This window comes from Hippocampus comes, unplaced genomic scaffold (genome assembly GCF_001891065.2).
Source record: "Hippocampus comes isolate QL1 unplaced genomic scaffold, H_comes_QL1_v1.1 scaffold326, whole genome shotgun sequence".
Lineage (NCBI taxonomy): Eukaryota > Metazoa > Chordata > Actinopteri > Syngnathiformes > Syngnathidae > Hippocampus > Hippocampus comes.
This window is the reverse complement of record NW_017805930.1, coordinates 1171981-1191224: the sequence shown is the minus strand read 5'-3', so window position 1 is coordinate 1191224 and position 19244 is coordinate 1171981. Positions and strand designations below refer to the sequence as shown.

The following is a 19244-nucleotide window of genomic DNA, read 5'->3' as shown; positions in this document are numbered from 1 at the left end:
CCACCCCCCTTCCCGCCTTGGTGCCGTCCTAAAGGCTCTGTCGAGAGGCGGCCTGATGCATCTCGCATCTTCGTATCGCCACGCGCGCTTTTGTGTGCGGTGGCCGCGCTTCATATTTTTCTCATTGGCTTTTATCCACCTGCTGGGCATTTGTATTCCGGAGTGAACTGCAGCTTTACGCTCATCTTACAAGTGATGGAACCCTAAAGCCGCGTGAGAGTGCTACTGTAGAAACGCTCGCGATGTTTAAATGAAAGCTAGCTGAGCCTATATGACATGCTGTAGAATATTAAAGGGTATGTGCCATTTGTTTTTAAATTATTACAATTTTTTTTAAGTGAGAAAAATACCTAAAAATCTAATGTAGCTGCAGGATTTTTGTTTTTCTTATTTATATTTCTTATTAAAAAATACAAGACACAAAGATTTTTCTGGTATGAGTTTGTGATAAATATTTCAAGGTGTCTGTTTTAAATTTAAAAGACAATCTTTTTCAGAAAGTGTGTAAAATATTTTAGATCATGTTTGAGGTCATTACTTTGTAATACTCTCCTGAGGTGAAGTTGTTTAAATTATTTCCAGGTGCCTGAAAGTCTTAAAAAAAAAAGATATACCATAAAATAAACATGCTGCCTGCCTGCCAAGGTGAGTTCATGCAAAATAATCCTGGGTATGTGCAGGTGTATCTTATTTTATTAAATTGAATTAAAAACATGTTTTTTTTATTTAAGATATGAAAAATCCATTTTAAAAAATATTCTACAATTGCAGGATTTTATTATTGTTATTTGAATAAAAAAGTGTGTTTGAGTTTGTGAAAAATATTTCATGGTGCCTGCTTTTTTTCCCAGTTTGTTTTCAAATCGTAGTAGATATGTAAAAAAAAAGCTTATTATAAAAATATTTTTAAAAAACATACATTGAATAAAAAAATTTCTGTCTTCATGCAAAATATTCAGGGCTATCTGCAAGGTTTTTTCATATTCTTTTTTGAAAGTTGATGTTAAAAGAAAAGAAAATGATCTGCCTATTTAACTTTGTGCAAAATATTAGTTTAGCCACAGTCTAAAAATAATTGCATGGAAAATACATAAATCTAGGATGCCTGCAGTATTCTTTTTTTACTTTAAAAATGACTCAAATAATAATGAATGAATAAACACAACAGGATATTTGCAGTTATGTTGTATAAAGGTCATTTGAATCAGTAAAGCAATTACAAAAATAACTAAAGAAAATGCAGTAATTGCTTTTCAGCACAAGAGAGTTTGTATCAAATATTGCAGCGGGCGCAGATTTCAAGAGACCAAATTGAAGACTTTTTAAGACGACCACTTTGATTGAATTTAAGACCTCTGTGTCACCGAATAGCACCACTAAATGTTGCCGTATTTTATGGAGACTACACTCCATAAAATACATATTAAACATTTTATAGTGATTGCAGTGTTCCAAAGAAAATCTAACAAGGTTTTTTTTTTCAACCCTTTGAACAGCAAACTTCAGGAAAAACATGTTAAAGTGTAAAATATTCATTTGAAAATCCACAGGGGGGGACTGACGATTCCTGTTATTGATCTGAAATTGATCTTAGGAAAAAAAATAAATACATAAAATGGGGGGAGTGTGAGACATCCTCTTAACCACTCCCATTACACACACACACACACGCACATACATCAATGGCGTGGTCGACGGCGTGTAAAGCAGGTGCCGGCCCTCAATCCAATTAAAGGCCTTTGATTGGAGGAAATAAATGGAGCGTGTCCACAAAGCGCCGGCCTGTCCGCATTTAGCTGATTCCTCTTTTCTTGTTTACCCTTTTTGCCACAAGGAGCGCTTGTTTATGAAGGAGCGCTTGAATCTAATAAAGCCCCCGAGGCAGGAGAGTGAGCGAGAGAGCAGCACAGCGAGAGAAAGAGAGAGAGCGAGGAAGCGCGAGCGAGCTGCGCTCAGCGGGCCGCTAATGCAAACAATCCAATTTGGCCGCTGTGAGCGCTGCGGCGGCATGTCGGAACGGGATTATTATCTGCAATGGGCCCGGCAGGTGTTGCCGTGATACAGTGTCATCTCCAAAAATGCAGGAGAGGGAGGAAGAAAAGGAGGCAGGAGTTGCCTAAACTCCCAAAGATGCTTTTAAGGCCAGCGTCTAACGAGCAAATGGGCCCGTTAGCATCATCGCTGCTGTAACTTCCAGTCAGGAGTTGTACGTCTTGCTGCTCCTGACTTTTACGCACGGGCTTCCTGTTTTCCTCCGTCAGAAACAGCAACGGCATAACAGTATGCGATTATGATTGTTCTGCCCTTGCCACGTCCCAGCTGCCACCAGACAGACAGACAATTCCTTCTTACATGCTAACTTGCATGCTCTTGCAAAATAAAACATGACAAAACAATGTGCCCCACTTGTCTGCTACTTGACGACCAGGTGACTAAGCTAGCATGCTAATATTCACAAGCTAATGCGCTAATCGCTAGCTTAAATGATAATCATAAACAAATATTTGTGTTTCGAAATGTAAATTCACACTGAACAAACCCCACTAATTAATTAATACTATTGAATAATATTTACAACGTACAGGCTGTTGTGGGCTCAGAACACGAAGCTGCAGTCTATCTCGCATAGCTTCTCTGTACTGCATTTCACGATAAATGTACTTTACAAAATAAAGCATCTCCGTAACTACAGGAACAGAAAACAAATCATATATGGCTCTTCAGGAGCCAGAATAATTAGATTAGATTAGATTAGATTAGATTAGATATCCTTTATTTGTCCCACACTGGGGAAATTTACAGCCTTCAGCAGCAAGATTGTGGGTAGAAAGAAGAGAAAAGAAACACAGTTCAATTAATGAATTAATGATGATGACAATAGATAATGGGACAGGACAGGGATAGTGAATCAGGCAGTGCTACACCCTGCGAGGTATATTAGCAAACAGGATAAGACAAGACTGGTCAAGTGAGCAAGGCACCACCAGTGGAGTCAGGACACAACGACTAGGATAGGACAGAAGCGGACTGGGACGGTGAGGCAGGCAGAGTTTGACGGTGTTGGACAGGACAACACAGGGGTAATGAGCAGGGAAGTGACCAAGGCAGTACTTCCAAAGTTCCATAGGCATGTGATGAATTACAAATGGGATGAGACAGGACAGGTCAGTACTAACTGGTGTGTGGTAGTGATGTGTGAGTACCAAATAGGACAGGATTAAGTAAGAGAGCCAGAGACAAATGTGGTAGGAATGCCCCGTGTTGGAAATAGGATACGTCAGGACAGGAATGGGGTCACCAGAAAGCCTTTCCAAGTAGTGAATGGGACAGGACAGTATTGGACAGGGCTAGGACAGTGATCCAGGAAATGCCTTCAGTGTGTCGTAGGGACATGAAGACTAGCAGCTAAGATGAGACTGTAGTCAGTACCGGACAGGACTAAGATGGTGAGCCAGGCTATGCCTCCACAGTGTGTATCTGTGGTAGGAACAGGAGTAGAAAATGAAATGGGATAGGACAAAAGTAGTGAGCCAGTTGTGCTACCAGTTTGGGATAGGGCCATAACAACTGGTGGAGTGGATTGGACAGAGGTAGTGGAAAAGGCTCTGTTAAGTATGCAGACTAGCAAACAGGACAGGACTGCATAGCAACCGGATTGTGGTATGGACACAATAAATTGCAGATGGGACAGGACAGGACAAGTGTTTGACTCAGCAGACAACCTGTCCCTCTCCACTCCATGGACTCAGTCATCCTGCTCCTCTTTCCGATAATTGCAGCGTCGGTGGGTGGGCGTGCAGGAGTGCCGCCTCAGCATTCCAGCAGTGTCATTGCGTTAGCTCGCTCGTTAGCCCCCAGAGTTTGGTTGATGTGCTCACTTCCTCCTCCTCCGCATCCTTCCGGCGTCTCACCGCGCTCTACCGCCTCTTCCCGCGCCGTCAGATCGTCAAGACGGGGCGATTTACGGGCCAGTTTTCCCCGAGCTTTCAGGGAATTACCGGCGCTCCATCACGGATAATCACGGTTAATAACCCTTCTCATTAAGGAGACGAGGACCACGGGTCATTAATATTGTTAATATCTTCTCCCCGTCTTTCCCGTCCATCTCTCAGCTCGAGGTGGAAACAAGAGGAAGACGGGCGAGTGGGAGAGAGCGCAGTGACAGTGATTAAACCATCATGATGAATCAAAAGTTATCTCCCTGATCTTCATAAGTGGAATTAAGATCTGATTAGATGCGCTTCAAGTAGCGCAAGGAAAAAAATACCGCCCATCTCGCAACAGTTAGGAATGACGAATCGTCGCACCTGTTCTCCATCCTGGATGCCCACCTTGGCGGCGGCCGTGTTGCGTGGCTGGGTGGGATGGGGGTGTCACCCTCATTCAATTGTCATTGCGGTCACTGAATGTCATGTCAGGAATCCCGCGTGGCGAATAAATAACTTGACAAATGACGGTGACAAACAAAACAACCATGTCATTTCATGTTGCCGGTTTTTCATAAGTGCAAGTTTTACTTTTGATAAATTTGCAAACTGATCTCATTAAGGAAGTTTTCCAAAGTGTCGGATTTTTCATAAATAAATGTTTCAGAAGATTCTTGCCAAAGTTAGAGGCTCTAAATTAGCATAATGCTTTCTCATTTTCCATATAGGGTGAAGAGCATGTCAGATCATCAGTAGTGGGCAATTTCCACATTTCTGATCGTCCACAGCATTTTGGGGGTACTACTGTTACAATCACTTTTTTGGGGTCCCAACTTGTGTTCCCTGGTGAATATAATTGAATTTCAGGGGCTTCCTACATAATCTTACCAGGACAATCAGACACTTGTTGCCTTTTTGGGTCATTTGTATTAAGCCAGGACGGTCATTCCATTCTCAATGTTTATCCATTAAACTGATTTCCAAGAAAGATTTTGGAACATCAACTATCCGATCGGTTGTAACTTGGGAATGCTAGTCACAATAAGCAAAATTCCCACCCAATATCTCACTGTGTTTTCTTTCATAAATATCAGACGTCAGTACTACAACAAAAGAATCGATGAGCTACACTAGTTTCTCCGATAACACGATATTGTGCCAATGTGTGGATCAAGACTGGAAATGAGCCCTTATCGGACGTGGGTACCCTCGACAAACAGGTGATGCTAAATTGTGAAATTTTTTTGCCATGTCACTCAATGGAAAACGATTAATTTCAAGGCTAACGTAAAAGAGAAGAAATTCTCTTCGTCTGTACTTGATCGTGAGCAGTTTTCCCATAAGCGCATAAGTTCATTTTTTTTCTTCCAAAAAGTAAATAAAAGATTCTCAGTGTGACAGGAAGCTGCATTGTGTCTAATAATAATAATAAAAACAATGAGCTGCATGTTGGCTAAGATGTTGACACCGGCTCTGCGCTAATTAGTCCCAGATGTAAATATACACTACGCAACAAAAGAGACAATTATCGGCTCTTCGGGCTGCGGCGGTCCGATGGTGTGGAACTGATGGCTTCCTCACAAGGTCGGCAGCCTTATTTACGTATTTGTTTCATTTCATTATGCACCACTTCACCCCCCCCGCCCCCCGCCCCCCGCCCTCCTGTGATGCATCGGGCCTTCATTACGTGTGTCACGCGGGTTCAAAGTGATCCAGTCTTTATTAAGCGGCGAGGGCCCGCCGCTAAGAGTGCCTCTCGCGTCTCCGTGCGAGCCATGTAATGAAGAAATCAGCAAGGGATGGGAGAAAATGAACTCTTTCTCATACCTCTCCGTCCGAGGCCGGCGCGCAAATAAGTGCTCGCCATAACGAGGACAAATCAGGTTAGAGGGGATGGAGCGCGTGTGACACGTGAAAACGATTAAGCCCCGAGGAGAAGGGCGGCGGCGGTGCAAGCGGCGGCCTAAATTGACTGAAAAGACAGGCAGCGTTTCTTCTCGTGAATTGATTTCTACACAAATGAGGTGGAAAATGGAAAGATGGGACTTTTTTTTTTTTTTTTTTTTTTTTTGAAGGCAGGAAATGTGAGACCAAACAATAACGGGCTCCTCCGCCGAGCGTGAACGCTCGCCGGAAGCCTCGCGCCTTCCTCGCTGCTGTGAATTTGCATCAAATTGTTTTTTTTGTTTTTTTTTTTCTTGCGCTTCTCTCTTTCCCGCCGGGCTGTAATTGGCGGTTGAGGGAGAGAAGGGAGAGCCTCCGCCCGAGGTGTTCTGTTGTTGTTTACTACCACTCAAGTCCCGGCTCACCTTGGAACGGCGGTGTTAGTAATTAGCCACCGCCTCTGGTGACTATCAAGGGGCGAGTTGCGGTAGGATCACGCGGCCTGCCTAATTACAACGGGCCTGAGCGTCTTTATTTGAGACGGAATAAACGCCGCTTGCCTGTGGAATCAGCCACTGACTCCTCGCTGCAACGACTCGCTGCGCAAAACACAAAGATGCTTTTCTCGCCGTTCGAATTGCACTCGCGTTGCGTCAACCACACACTCGGTCTGGCAGGTTCGGGCTTCCTGAGGAAACAACACTTCGAAGAAAAAAAAAAAAAAAAAAAAAACGTTGGTAGGAGTCAATAGGGAGCCCCTGCAAAAGGTGCCCGAGTCCCAATCACAATTTCAGAACATACTCTGTTGTCAGATTCAGGTGTCAGAAATGATTCCACTGACCATCAGTCAACTGACGCTTGCTTTGAAATGTACGGTACACTGTATCCCATTATGTTCCGCTTGACAACCACCCGACTCCACCACCTCACAAGTTCACCCACCACCCTGCGGAAAAAAACTCTTACACCATCGACAAATTCTGAGTGCATCTGATGAAACCCCAATCTCCCGTAAAGCTCACGCTTTGCGGCCTCACGCCACCCTGTGGTCGTATGTGCAGTCTGCAGAACGGTAAAACTGACTGTTCGATCGCCCTGACTGGTTTGGAGACAACACTTTGGAGACCAACAATCCGGCTTCGGGTTACGTGGGAGCCTGTGGGAGCCCCCTCGGACCATATCCGAGTCCCCATTACGAGATTAGATATCCGCTCTGTCGACAACTTTGTGCCCTGCAATCAGTCCTCTGTAAACCACCCAACAGACCCTCTACTGAATTTCGTTGAACTGATCACCCCCCCCCACCCCACCCCCCTTCTCCCTCATCGACAAAGTCCTACACTGCATCCATTAAAAATAAACTCGAGTAACAATGCTTTCCTAGCGCATGTCGGCTTGACTGTTACATAAATTCTAAATAGATATGCATGAAATAGATGCAAAGCTGCCCGCACCATCAACTTGCAATTATCAGCCTGGCAGTTTTGGACCCGTAAAGGAAACAAACAGGGGTTGAGTTAAGTTGGAGCCAGTCTGAGGCCCCCACGAACTACACCCAAGACCCTATAAAGGGATTAAATACATTGGAAGCATCGAACTATCAACCACGCTGACCCAACAGTGCTGCCCACTGTGATTCTCTATCTGAATTGGCAAAGAAAGCTTTGGAATGGAACAACCGAGTTATGTGGGAGCCCCACACGGACTGCGCTTGAGATTCAATACCCACCCCGTCACTAACCGTCAATAATCCGACCCCCGTCAAAATCTTGTTGGCGAACAACCAATCAAACCCGCCTGGCTTCTTTGACACATTCTGACAGCATATCTGATGATAAACCAGCGCATCCACAAAACTCAAGTTCCTGTTCAAAGACTTTGTCGGTGCAGGCCGCTTTGGCCATTAAGTACAGGCGGAGATCTGTGTGAGGTAGATGCGATCTGCGGCAGCACTTCCTGCGCAGCAGGCAAAAGAAGCTCTGCTGAGAAATGCGGAGCCGGAGCCATAAAGCTGCCCACTCCATCAGCAGCCCCCCTCCCCGCCTCCCCTTACCACCTTCCCTCCTGCCTTCCCGCCTGCCGCAGCAGCGCAGATTGATCAGCGCACTCCCATTTGAGTGATTTCCCTCCGGATCCAAAGCGGCGCAATTAGTCGCCCGCTGTATTTTGCCTTCGCCGCTGACCCGCCGCCGCACGCATGAGTCAGAGCTGCACTCTGCCGATATGAGTTCCTCCTAAGAGCTTCTCTATTTGCGCCGCCCGTCTCCTCTTGGCCTCCCGACGCCGCTAAAGAGGATCACCGATGGCTGGCGGGCGGCCAAGCGCTCGCACCTGCAGAGATAGACGAGCCTTTAGCGCAGACACCTGGGGGTTAGCGACCGGCGGAAACTCGCCGCGAGTCACTCCCGGGGCCCACCTGACCTTTGTGGTGGCTTTTGCGAAGAACAAAAAGTCCACTCGGCAAGTGATCTCCTTAAGTGACACTTCCCAATCCAATTTGACACCGGCCGCGTGCCGAGGAGACGCCGGCCGGTGCTGCTCCTCGTCCAAGATCAATAAAAGCGACACTTGCTCATACCGGAGGCCACGTTTGTGTGGTGAGCCTTGGAGGAGGGACGTACACTGGCGGGTTTCAAGCGCACGTGTGTCTCTAAGGCTGAACAACTCAGGTGGTGTGGATGTTTGTCCATGTTTTTATGAGTTGCCTAGTTGGGGCTTTACAAGCAGCAATCCAGGGGAAGATGTGCCGCTATCGTTTTCAGCGCTCACGATTATCTCGAGACTACTGTGAGAATGAGCGCAACTCCCCGTGTCTGATTCCACCGGCCTCCTTCTACTTCTTCCAGTCGGGTGACTCGTTTGTCATGTACGTCAGAGGACAGCCAAGATCACACGAGAGCCCGCGCCTACTTTGTGTCTAGCTAACAAGCCCTGCGCGCCCTCTCCCCCCCCTTTTTTTTTCCTCCTCGCCACTTTCGCCTCGCTGCCCTCTTAAAGAGTCGCTGCCGAGCTGCTTGAGTGGCGTTCCTCCTCTTCTTTCTCCTTCTCCAAGTGGTTGTTTTCGCTTCGCGGGTCCGATTCAAAGGAAAGCTGCGGGCTAAGGCCATCCCCGGCACTCTCTCAGTGCACGTTTATTTTCTGTCCCCATCCCACACCAGTCGTTGGTTTAGTCAAACACGCGCAACACACAACTATGAAACTGTGAAGGCCAGATGTGGGAGTAAGGTATACTGTATGCGCAAGTCATAAGTCTCGATCTTTAATGTTTTCAAAGCAAGTCACTGCGGTAAAAAAGTCGTCAAGGTGTCAAGGGGATAATGGTAACTGCGGGAAAAGTTTGGATGTGGAAACCTCGCCCCACCCTCCTCGAGGGTGTGATGCTCCTGCTTCTGCTGCTATGGCCACCATACATTATCCTTTGCATATCTGGGTCCAGCTTGCGAGGAAACCCAGGCTCCCCATTGTCTGGACTTGATCCACTTCTAGCAGCCTGACTGTGAGAAATTATCCTTTCAGCATGTCCTAGACCTTGACAATTATTTTACCCCACCGGGGGATACGACAGTTTGATAGTCGTCCTTCCGCCGTGTCCACCTCTCTCAAGATTTCTTGTCCGTGGTACTCAGGTCACAGTCCTATACGGATCCCGTTCAAATTTGGTGTGGTTTTAAGAGCGCTACAGATGTCAACATAGGCCTCAAATGATACGTCTTTGATTCTGTCTGCCCTTTGGGTGGGTGTTTTCCCTTGACCATGCATTTCTTGCTTTGGCTTGAGCCAGGATCCGTTTGGTAGACCACAGCACGTGACTATTACCGTATTGGCCCGAATATAAGACGGTGTTTTTTTGCATTGAAATAAGACTGAAAAAGTGGGGGTCGTCTTATATTCGGGGTCTAGACGTTATACCCATTCACGACGCTAGATGGCGCCAGATATCATTGAAGCGAATGCTGAACTTGACTCCCCAAGCCAAAGTGAACCCCTGTCACGAAGAATAAAAATAAAAATAGCGGTAGCACGAAGAAGAAAAATAAAAAATAGCGGTAAGAAAGAAAAGAGAAGACAATAATAGAAGAGATAACAGAAAATGGAGAAACGTAGCGACAATCTGGACAAAAGTGGGTCGAAGATCGGCCAGGTTAACCGGCAGCTGAGGAGAAGTTATGATGTAATTTACATTTCAAAAACCAGAAGCCATTCATTTACGAATGTGATTGCACTTTAGTTTACATATTTGAATGTTCAGATATTAAGATTTGAATGAGGCAAAATAACATGCTTTTTCTCTCAAATATATTGTTCGAATCATTTCTTTCAGATATACTGAAATTATTTTCTGTACAAAAATTAATTTCACGTTCAAAAAGTATTTTTTCAAACTTTAGTCTTGAAAAAGAGGGGGTCGTCTTATAATCAGAGCCGTCTTATATTCGGGCCAATACTGTAGATCTGTTCTTGTTTTGGATTTTTTTGTGCTGCTGAGCTTTTTGTTTCTTGGCCCTCTTTATTGTTGTTGATGAGGAGGATGATGAAGCTGCTTTAAAATCCAGCAGCTGTCAGACCAGCGGAGCCGGATATCCTTTTTTTCCGACGACTTTTGTGCTTGAAGAAAAGAACAAGTCGGGAAATTTGCCAACATCAAGAGCTTCCTTCAAATGAGGAAGGCGTGTTATATAACGCAATGACTGGAGGGAGCGGCAAAGTAGAGCGCAGGGGTAGATTAAAAAAAAAAAAAAGTTACCGCATTAAGAGAGAGTGGTAGGAAGGGCGGTGTGAAGGGCCAGGCTGCATGGTAGCTTCAACCTCTCAAGGCTTCCCTCCTTTCATTTCCATAATGGAGTGCCGCCTTAATTGGCCGAATGCGGGCTTTTTTTCCAACTGCCTTTTGTTTGCCGACACGTCTGCGTGAAATTATTTCCACTACATTTACAGCGTAGCATTCCTCCACGCGCTCATTAAAACTAACGCACCTTCCCTGACTGGCCGGGCTGCAGCGAGGAATAAAACACGTTTATCTCCCGCCTCGCCGTCCCCACTCGCCTTGTAAAGCAGGCCAACTCCTCCCGTTATTTTTTTTTTCCTGCCCTCATAAAGCTGCTCGCCTGCCAGTTTCTCGCTTAGCCCAAAGAGTTACGTCCGGTGTGCCTTTCTTTAAATTGCGCCTGCTTGTTATTGGAATCTGCCATTATTGTTCCACCTTCTCACAGTTGGATGTCCGCTCCGGCAGCTCGTTAGCACACGCGCTAACGGTAACGACGGCACACCCGCTAACAGTTAAGCGGCGCGCGAGCGCATTACCGGCGCGGCTCATCATGGCGTTGCACCGGGGAGCCGGGCTGCATGTTTGCAAATGATGTTCGTCTGGAGTCTGCTTGTTTGTCGGCTCTTAAAGCGCACTTGCAAAACTCAACCTCAGTCCATCTGCTGCGATCTGCGGCGTCGGTGCGAGAAGATTATTGACTTTAAGAGCTACAAGTCGCCTCGCAATTCAAGGCGAGGCATTCCAAAAATACATGTACACTCCCTTTAATCCGGCACTGCTGAGTGGCTATGTGTTAGCGTTACAATACAATACGCTACATCTTTATTTATACATTGCCCAAAATCATGTATTTAAACTGGAATGAGGTTTCACGAAAACAAACGACTGTGAACAGAAGAATAATAGTAAGCGTGTTTTTTGGAGTCCACTAGTTCACAACTGAAGGACTCCAGTCAACACAGATCTGAAGCACAAGTCAGGAACTGTGCTTCAGATATTAATTTAATGATTCACGGGGAAGCATGTTTTCGGTTAATGAGCACCGTTTCTGAGAACTGCTTCACATCTCTGTTGCATGGAGTTAAAAGCAAGTACAGTGTGACCTCTACTTATGAAATTAATCGGATCTGGAAGAATTTTTTTTTCCTTGAAAATGTTGTAAGTAGAGACACTTTTTCCATATAAATGTCCTAATCCGTTCCAAGCCCCCCCACCCCCGCCTCCCAAATTCAGACATAAATATTTTCTAAAGCATAAAAATGCATGAAAATATGTAACAAACACATGTTACAATTAGATGATTGCGCAATAAATGAGAGTTGTGCATCATGTAAAAAACCAAGAGCGTAATTATCATTTATCTGAATGTGGGAAGCCGCAGCAACTGTATGAACCAGCTTTTGGGGAATTAGTAACATCCAGATTTGTCGAGACAGGTTAAAAAATGTTGACTTTAACTTTCATGATACCTCTGATGCACTGATGAGCTCAACGGTACAAGCAAAGATACTTTAGATTTCTGTTACTACAACGCCATACAAAATATAAACTAATTTTGTGATTGTTCTGTTGACATTCAGTCATTGAGTGACATATTCCAGGTCGTAAAGCGTCATCGGGGAGAAGAATCAGCGGTGGCGTTGAGGTCAAAGTTTGTAATGATCAGAAGAGGACGATCAATGGATTGATCGTCCTCTTCTTCTGGTGCTTTGTAACGATCGCCGTGGACTTGGAAGGCGAAGGGGGGTGAGGGGGGGTTGCGATCCTTTGGGGACGCTGTGATCTACAACATCCTCCATGTTCATTAGCGCTGATCAAGGCTCTCGCTAACGGCAGGCCTGATGCGCCGTGACGGCTGCTGTTGCGTCGGTACGCGGGGCACCGCCTCCGTGATGCCCCGTGATCGCGTTGGCACGTCTCCAATGGCAGCCACTTTGATCTCCGCTAAATCAGTGATTCACAACTGCCGCGGGGACTGATCCAATTGCATTTAATTGGTCAGGAAATGATTATTTATTTACTAGCAAGAATGTGTTTTTGTTCAGAGCAAGATTGGAGGACTTAACTTCTGCCTTAGCCCGGCTGGGCAATTATACAGTATGGTCGCAACTGGTGATCGATAGATTTCAGGCCGGTTACGAGAATCAGCTGTGAACATATTTACTTGATCGGATGTGGCAGAAATGTGCATGACAACAGCCAGTTGACCTTCTCCTGCTCTAGTGTCGTTTGCAAGTTGAAGAAGAAGACGGAAAGATCATTGTAAAAAGTGAACAACGAAAGCTGAGGGCAGCAAAATAGTTTCCAAATGGCCAGCGTTTCCCGTTTGTCTTGTTAACGGCAGACTTTCAGCTTGAATTTGAAGAGATTTACATCCAAACCGGGTGAAGGGTGAAAGAATTACAACAGATTCCCACCACTTTTTTATCGTAGTGAGAGAAATGAACAATCGGAAATCAAACCTTCACTTTTTTTTTTATAGTTGGTTGCACATCCTTTGCAGTCAATTACAGCCTGAACTCTGGAACGTATCAACATGACCAGACGCTGGATCTCATCCCTGGAGATGCTCTGCCAGGGCCTCGACTGCAACTGTCTTTACTTCCTGCTTGTTGTTGCTTGGGGGCATTTTTCCTTTCGGTTTCGTCTTCAGCGAGTGTATGTTCAATCCGATTCATTTCAGGTGATTGACTTCGGCCTTTGCACGGCATTCCACTTCTTTGCCTTCAAAAACGCTGCGGTTCCTTCCACGGTATGCTTGGGGGTCATTGTCTATCGGCACTGCAAAGCGTTTTGTGACGAATATGAGCTGATAATCAGGTTGCTTGAGATGCTCGAACTCATCCTGTTGCTTTTCTGAGCAGTCACATCATCGCTAAACACATAAGAGCCAGTTCCATTGGCTTCACTGATGAGGTGGGAGTAAGTCAAGTAATTTCCTCGGCTGCTCTAACTCAATTTTCTTTTTTGTTTTCTTTTTATTTTTCTGCCATCTGTCTCCCAGGGTAACCAAGAGGCCGCCAACCCCCCGGACGCCATGACCCAGCCCTGCCCCCACAGACCGGCACCCCCGCCGAGTTCGCCGCGCCGCACCCCCTCCCCACGCCCGACTACAGCGGGCAAAGCCGCGTGGCCGAACACGCCATGACGCTGTACACGCCCACGCCTACGCACAGCGAGCCGGCGCCGGGCACCGACAGCAGCACCCCCAGCATCGCCGCCCCCGCGTCCGTACCGGTCAGTGTCGCTCAGCACCTGCAAACACTCTTCTCCACTGGCCACCAGCAAGTAAACACCTTTCACTCTTCTTTCTTGACTTTTAACCACGTCATTCTTAACACTCGCTTTTTCCTTACAGTTGACATTTGACCTGTGTGGGGGTGGGCTTGGTGGGGGGTCGGGGGGGGGGGTACCTTGGCCTGTTGATTTTGCTTTGTGCTGCCAGCTCAAATTTCCATTCGGAGCTAGCTTTAGATATGTTGAGTTAAATGGACAGCAACACTCACTGATTCACTTAAGCAGTTTTATGTTTTGTTGGACAGGAGAAGAAGTCAAACACACCAATACAAAATAGAAGTACTGTTAGCATATCAAACCATCCATCCATTTTCTGATCCGCTTAACCTCACAAGGGTCGCAGGGCATGCTGGAGCCTATCCCAGCAGTCTTCCGGCAGTAGGTGGGGGACACCTGAACAGGTTGTCAGCCAATCGCAGGGCACACAGAGACGAACAACCATCCGCGCTCACACTCACACCTAGGGACAATTTAGAGTTAACCCGCCACGCATGTTTTTGGAATGTGGGAGTAAATCAGAGTACCCGGAGAAAACCCACGCAGGCACGGGGAGAACATGCAAACTCCACACAATTCTATGTATACAATTAAATTGATGGAGAAAGTAGAGTCGTATAAAGTTAAAAAAAATGTAGAAAGCATTTCCCAGTTCATAAGACTCCATGCAACACAGATGTGAAGCAGAAACTGTGCCGGTGCAACCAAATCTAAGTTCAGTTCTTGAGCGGAAATACGTTTTTCTTCCCCCTTGCATCGATCATTGCGTTGCCATATCCAAAGTCGGTAAGTGAAAATATTAGAACGGAGTTCACATGTCCCAAAAGTTGCAGTCGATGCAACACAGATGTGAAGCAGTTCCCAGAAAAATATGCAAGTAAATATTTGTTCACCATCTGATAAAAAGGATCATTTCGATTCACCGCACCCATTTCAATATTGTTAAAACATTGTAATGTCGTTTCTCTGCAATTCCAAGGCCTTTTTTGTATAAATGTATTGATATATTTATTTTTCACCCTACGACTCTTTGATATAGCCGTCTTATGGAATACACACTTTATAACCTTGCGCCTCATTAAGATTTCAACTGAAAACATTCATAAATAAACAAAAGATGTATAAATATATATCATTGCATTGGATCTGAACCCTCACCGTGCTGAATATATGCAACACAAACACGCTTTTATGCATTCATACTTGAGTACTTGCAGCAGTCACGTGACTCCAAGTGTGTAATTTTCTGCTTACTTTTGCATGAGAAGCAGAAATGTGCATTAATGCCGGCCACGCCGGAGAGCCGAGCGCCGTTATCGGGGGTGTTGCAGTCCACATGAATGATTTAGGGGCTTCCTGATCTCTCTCGTTGTGGGGGGGGGACGGTATGGGTGTGTGCGTGAGCGTGTGTGTGTGAGGAGGGGGGTGGAGGTGGTGGGGGGTCTCGTTCCTGCAAGTGCGGGTGAACACTCATCGAACATCCTGGGAGCTGATGTTAGCAGAATGTCTGGCTCGTTCGTGGTGCAAAATCTGGATTTTTAAAGTGAAAATTGTTTATGTGAAAAATATAAAATAACTTACTGTGAATAGGAATGAATGAGTTCTATGCATATCTGTGGCATCCAAAATCATCACTCTTTAAGGAGAAAGTGCTTCGAAACCAGAAAACGCAGCATTTGCTGGTGCCGTGGCTTCCTGTATTCGGATAATACATTTTCAACATTTAAAATGATAAAATTGACCGTCGCACATGTGTATTGACCAATCGTAGAGATGTTTCGGAAAAATGTGAAATTTACCAAATTGTGACAAAAGAGATTCTTAACTTGACACCAGTGATTTGTACATTTGTGGATATTTCAACATTTAAAATGATAAAATTGACCGTCGCACGTGTATTGACCAATCGTAGAGATGTTTCGAAAAAATGTGAAATTTACTGAGTTGTGACAAAAGAGATTCTTAAACTGACCCACGTGATTTGTACATTTGTGGATACAGTATTTTCACTGTGTGTGTGTGTGTGTGTGCGTGTGCGTGTGCGTGTGTGTGTGTGTGTGTGTGTGTGTCTGTGTGTGTATGCGCCACCACGGAATTGGCCTTTTTAAGCGGCGGGCGAAGCTCCTGCTTTCCACAAAGCAGTCCTCCTTTGCAGGTTTGCGAATTTGTTTCAATTCTGCATTTGCATTGGCGCTACTTGAAATACTTTTGACCCGCGGCTCACCCCGGGCGGTGGGAAGATGGAGATAAAAGCCGAGACGTTTCACGCCGCTAAAGCTCAGCAAAGCGTCCGGAAAGAAGAGTAACGTCGATGGAGCTGAGAACCTTAAGACCTGCTGGCTACTCTTGTCTCTCTTAAGGTGGGAAAACACCTGCCGAGAGAGGTCGAAGCTTGGCTGCCGCCTTATCTGGGTCAGGCGCACATACACACGCGCACACGCACACTCGCACACGCACGCACGCCGGCTACGAACCGTTAGCTATTAGCTGCCCTCTTTCGGGATCGCAATTACCTCGACATGTGGTGTGCATGAAAGCGTATTCTGTGCTTTGACTTAATGACTTAATGCCACGGAAATACAAAGCTACCATTCTACAGTGAACTCGCGATGGATTCATTACAGTTCCCCTCACAATTCTGCCATCGAGACCATATAAATATTGTTTAAATAGTTACTCCTGTATTTTAAACTCATTGAAACACGCTTTGACATATAAAGTCCCTTTTTAAAGTATTCCTAAGCGAAAATGCTCGGCTAGCATAACATTACTTTGAGGAAATGAAAAGACTCGCTCGCTTTGCAGTGCTCCGAAGAAGAGGCACAGCGTGCTTTGCATCAAGCTGTTTATTTGTCAACCCCACTTGATTTTTACAGTAAAACTGACAACGTAAGAGACTTTAACAATGTATATTTTAAAACCAGTATCTTCAACGAAACTATGTAAATTCCTATGCGTCCGCTAGCTAAGAATCAAAATAAATGCCATTACACCCCGACCAATGCGGCGCACAAAATAACAACTTAAATATTTTTTGATTTTTAGGATAAGTGTAACACCAATTTTTGTCATTTTGTTTTTCAGAAAATAAAGGATGCATTTCCCGTACAAAAAAAAAAAAAATCCGGGTACAAATATGTTACGAAAACAACAAAACAGCTGAAATCTTTTATTTTTTGGAAAGGATATGTTGATATCAGCACAGGATAAGTCCTGTGCTGCAAAATCACAATATAAAATCATGTTACCAAAACTGACCTAAAATTTTAAGGAAAGTTAAACACCATGTAATTGGTCCTCTTTTTAGGAAACAAAAGATTTATCTTCCAAACTGAATATTCGGATTATTAAAATATGTCCCGTCACACCCGTCCCGATGTAACAGCTTGTGTTCTTTTTTGGAAGGTGCAACGTAGAATAGTTCTTGTCTTCTGAAAAAAATTACAGACTGTCTACCACTACGCCAAAAGGCGTTAGTGCCATCTCGGAATACTAATGCCGAAAACAAATCTGGCAACAACAAATCCCTTTCACTATTCTCGTCTACGCCTTTACGGCTCACGATGCAGTTTAACACGTCGAGCCATGGCGCCTTGTCGGCTTGGTTTGATTTACAGTGCTCTGTTACACGGAGCTTTAATGGCAGGGGCAGCCCGTTTGCTTCGGGTGCCGCTGCCACACGAGCCCGAGCGCCTTTTGATTTCCGAAGCGCAGATTGAAGGAGCGGATTCTCAACAGAGACCCCCCGTCTCTCCATCCTCCCCGCCCCACCACCACCTCACCACCTCCCCTCTTTGCTGCTCCCTTGACGCCACTTTACTCTGTTCAGCTCTTCGACTTTTAGACTTAAAAAGAAGCGAGAAGGTTCTCTGACGTTTGTTTTAACGAGTCCTCCCTCCTTTCGTCCCTGGCTGGCTCGCCATTCCTCAGCGTATCCTCATCTGCCCTGCAGAACCGGACCTCGAGGGCAGCCATCGCCAACCACTGTGCCAAGGAAAATATTGCACTTCTTATACCTATGCCAGTTTTTACACAGTGTATATGTATACAGGATATTTTATGAATGGCAACAGGTAGATACTCGGGTTAATTGTACCTTCTGCTATCAAGTGAAAGAGCATTTCACTATATGTTGCTCGTATAGATAGATGAACAAATATCCCGTACATTATAAAGTGGTGTCTTGACATGAGTTACCCAACTTATGAGTTTTTCGAGACACGGGCTCTCGTTTGGCCATTTGTTGGCTTGGACTTGCGAGCAAAAATTTGAGATACAAGCGCTATTTGGCGGCAGTGCACTCAAGTTGCTTCTCAACAAGCGGTAATTTGGCAGATGTCATAGAAAAGGGCAGTTTAGCTTAATGCTAACAAACAATGCTAAACGACTTACAGGGGCTAACTAATAGCAATGCTAGCTAAACAATGAATACAACACAAAGAGTGGAGCAACACATGAAGAAGGCAACATTGCAAGACTCACAGGCAGTATATACAGTATATTTTTTATGGTCTGCGAAAAATATTACTGCGGCTTACTGAGCAATTAGGACTGTCACCTTAAGTGTATATCCGTATGTCTGTGTCATACTGCCCACAGGTGGACATGACATGCACACCAGAAGGAGCAGCACAATGTCTATTGAATTAGTTGCTTCTCAACAAGCGGTAATTTGGCAGATGTCATAGAAAAGGGCAGTTTAGCTTAATGCTAACAAACAATGCTAAACGACTTACAGGGGTTAACTAATAGCAATGCCAGCTAAACAATGAATACAACACAAAGAGTGGAGCAACACATAAAGAAGGCAACATTGCAATACCCACAGGCAGTGTATATATATATATTTTTTTATGGTTTGTGAAAAATATTACTGCGGCTTCCTGAGCAATTAGGACCGTCACCTTGGTGTATATCCGTATGTCTGTGTCATACTGCCCACAGGTGGACATGACATGCACACCAGAAGGAGCAGGACAATGTCCATTGAATTTAAGCAAAAAATGTTGCAGAAACGGTTTCATTCTTCACATTCTATTGTATTATGCCATTATTCAAAACTATTGTTGTTGTTTTTTTTAAAACACACATTATTACAAATTATACAATGTCTATTGAATTTAAGCAAAAAATGTTGCAGAAACGGTTTCATTCTTCACATTCTATTGTATTATGCCATTATTCAAAACCATTGTTGTTGTTTTTTTAAAACACACATTATCACAAATTACGAGCAAACTTCAGATACGCCGCTGTTTGCGTGATGTGAAAGCCTTCAGCACCTTAAGTGCTGCAATGTCCTCCCATGTGAGAAGGGAGGGCCACAGCCAACGTCTAGTGAACTGGACAAAACGCAAATAATAAATGAGAACACT

At 45.0% G+C, this 19244-nt stretch overlaps 1 protein-coding gene across 1 annotated transcript in view; it reads left to right on the top strand.

The window, feature by feature from the left end:
* LOC109527750 (RNA binding protein fox-1 homolog 3-like) overlaps positions 1-19244 on the top strand; it is a 236164-nt gene that overhangs the window by 162693 nt on the left and 54227 nt on the right. Inside the window, 2 exon segments of the mRNA XM_019889832.1 lie at positions 13580-13622; positions 13625-13812. Of these exon segments, the coding sequence (XP_019745391.1) occupies positions 13580-13622; positions 13625-13812 (231 nt within the window).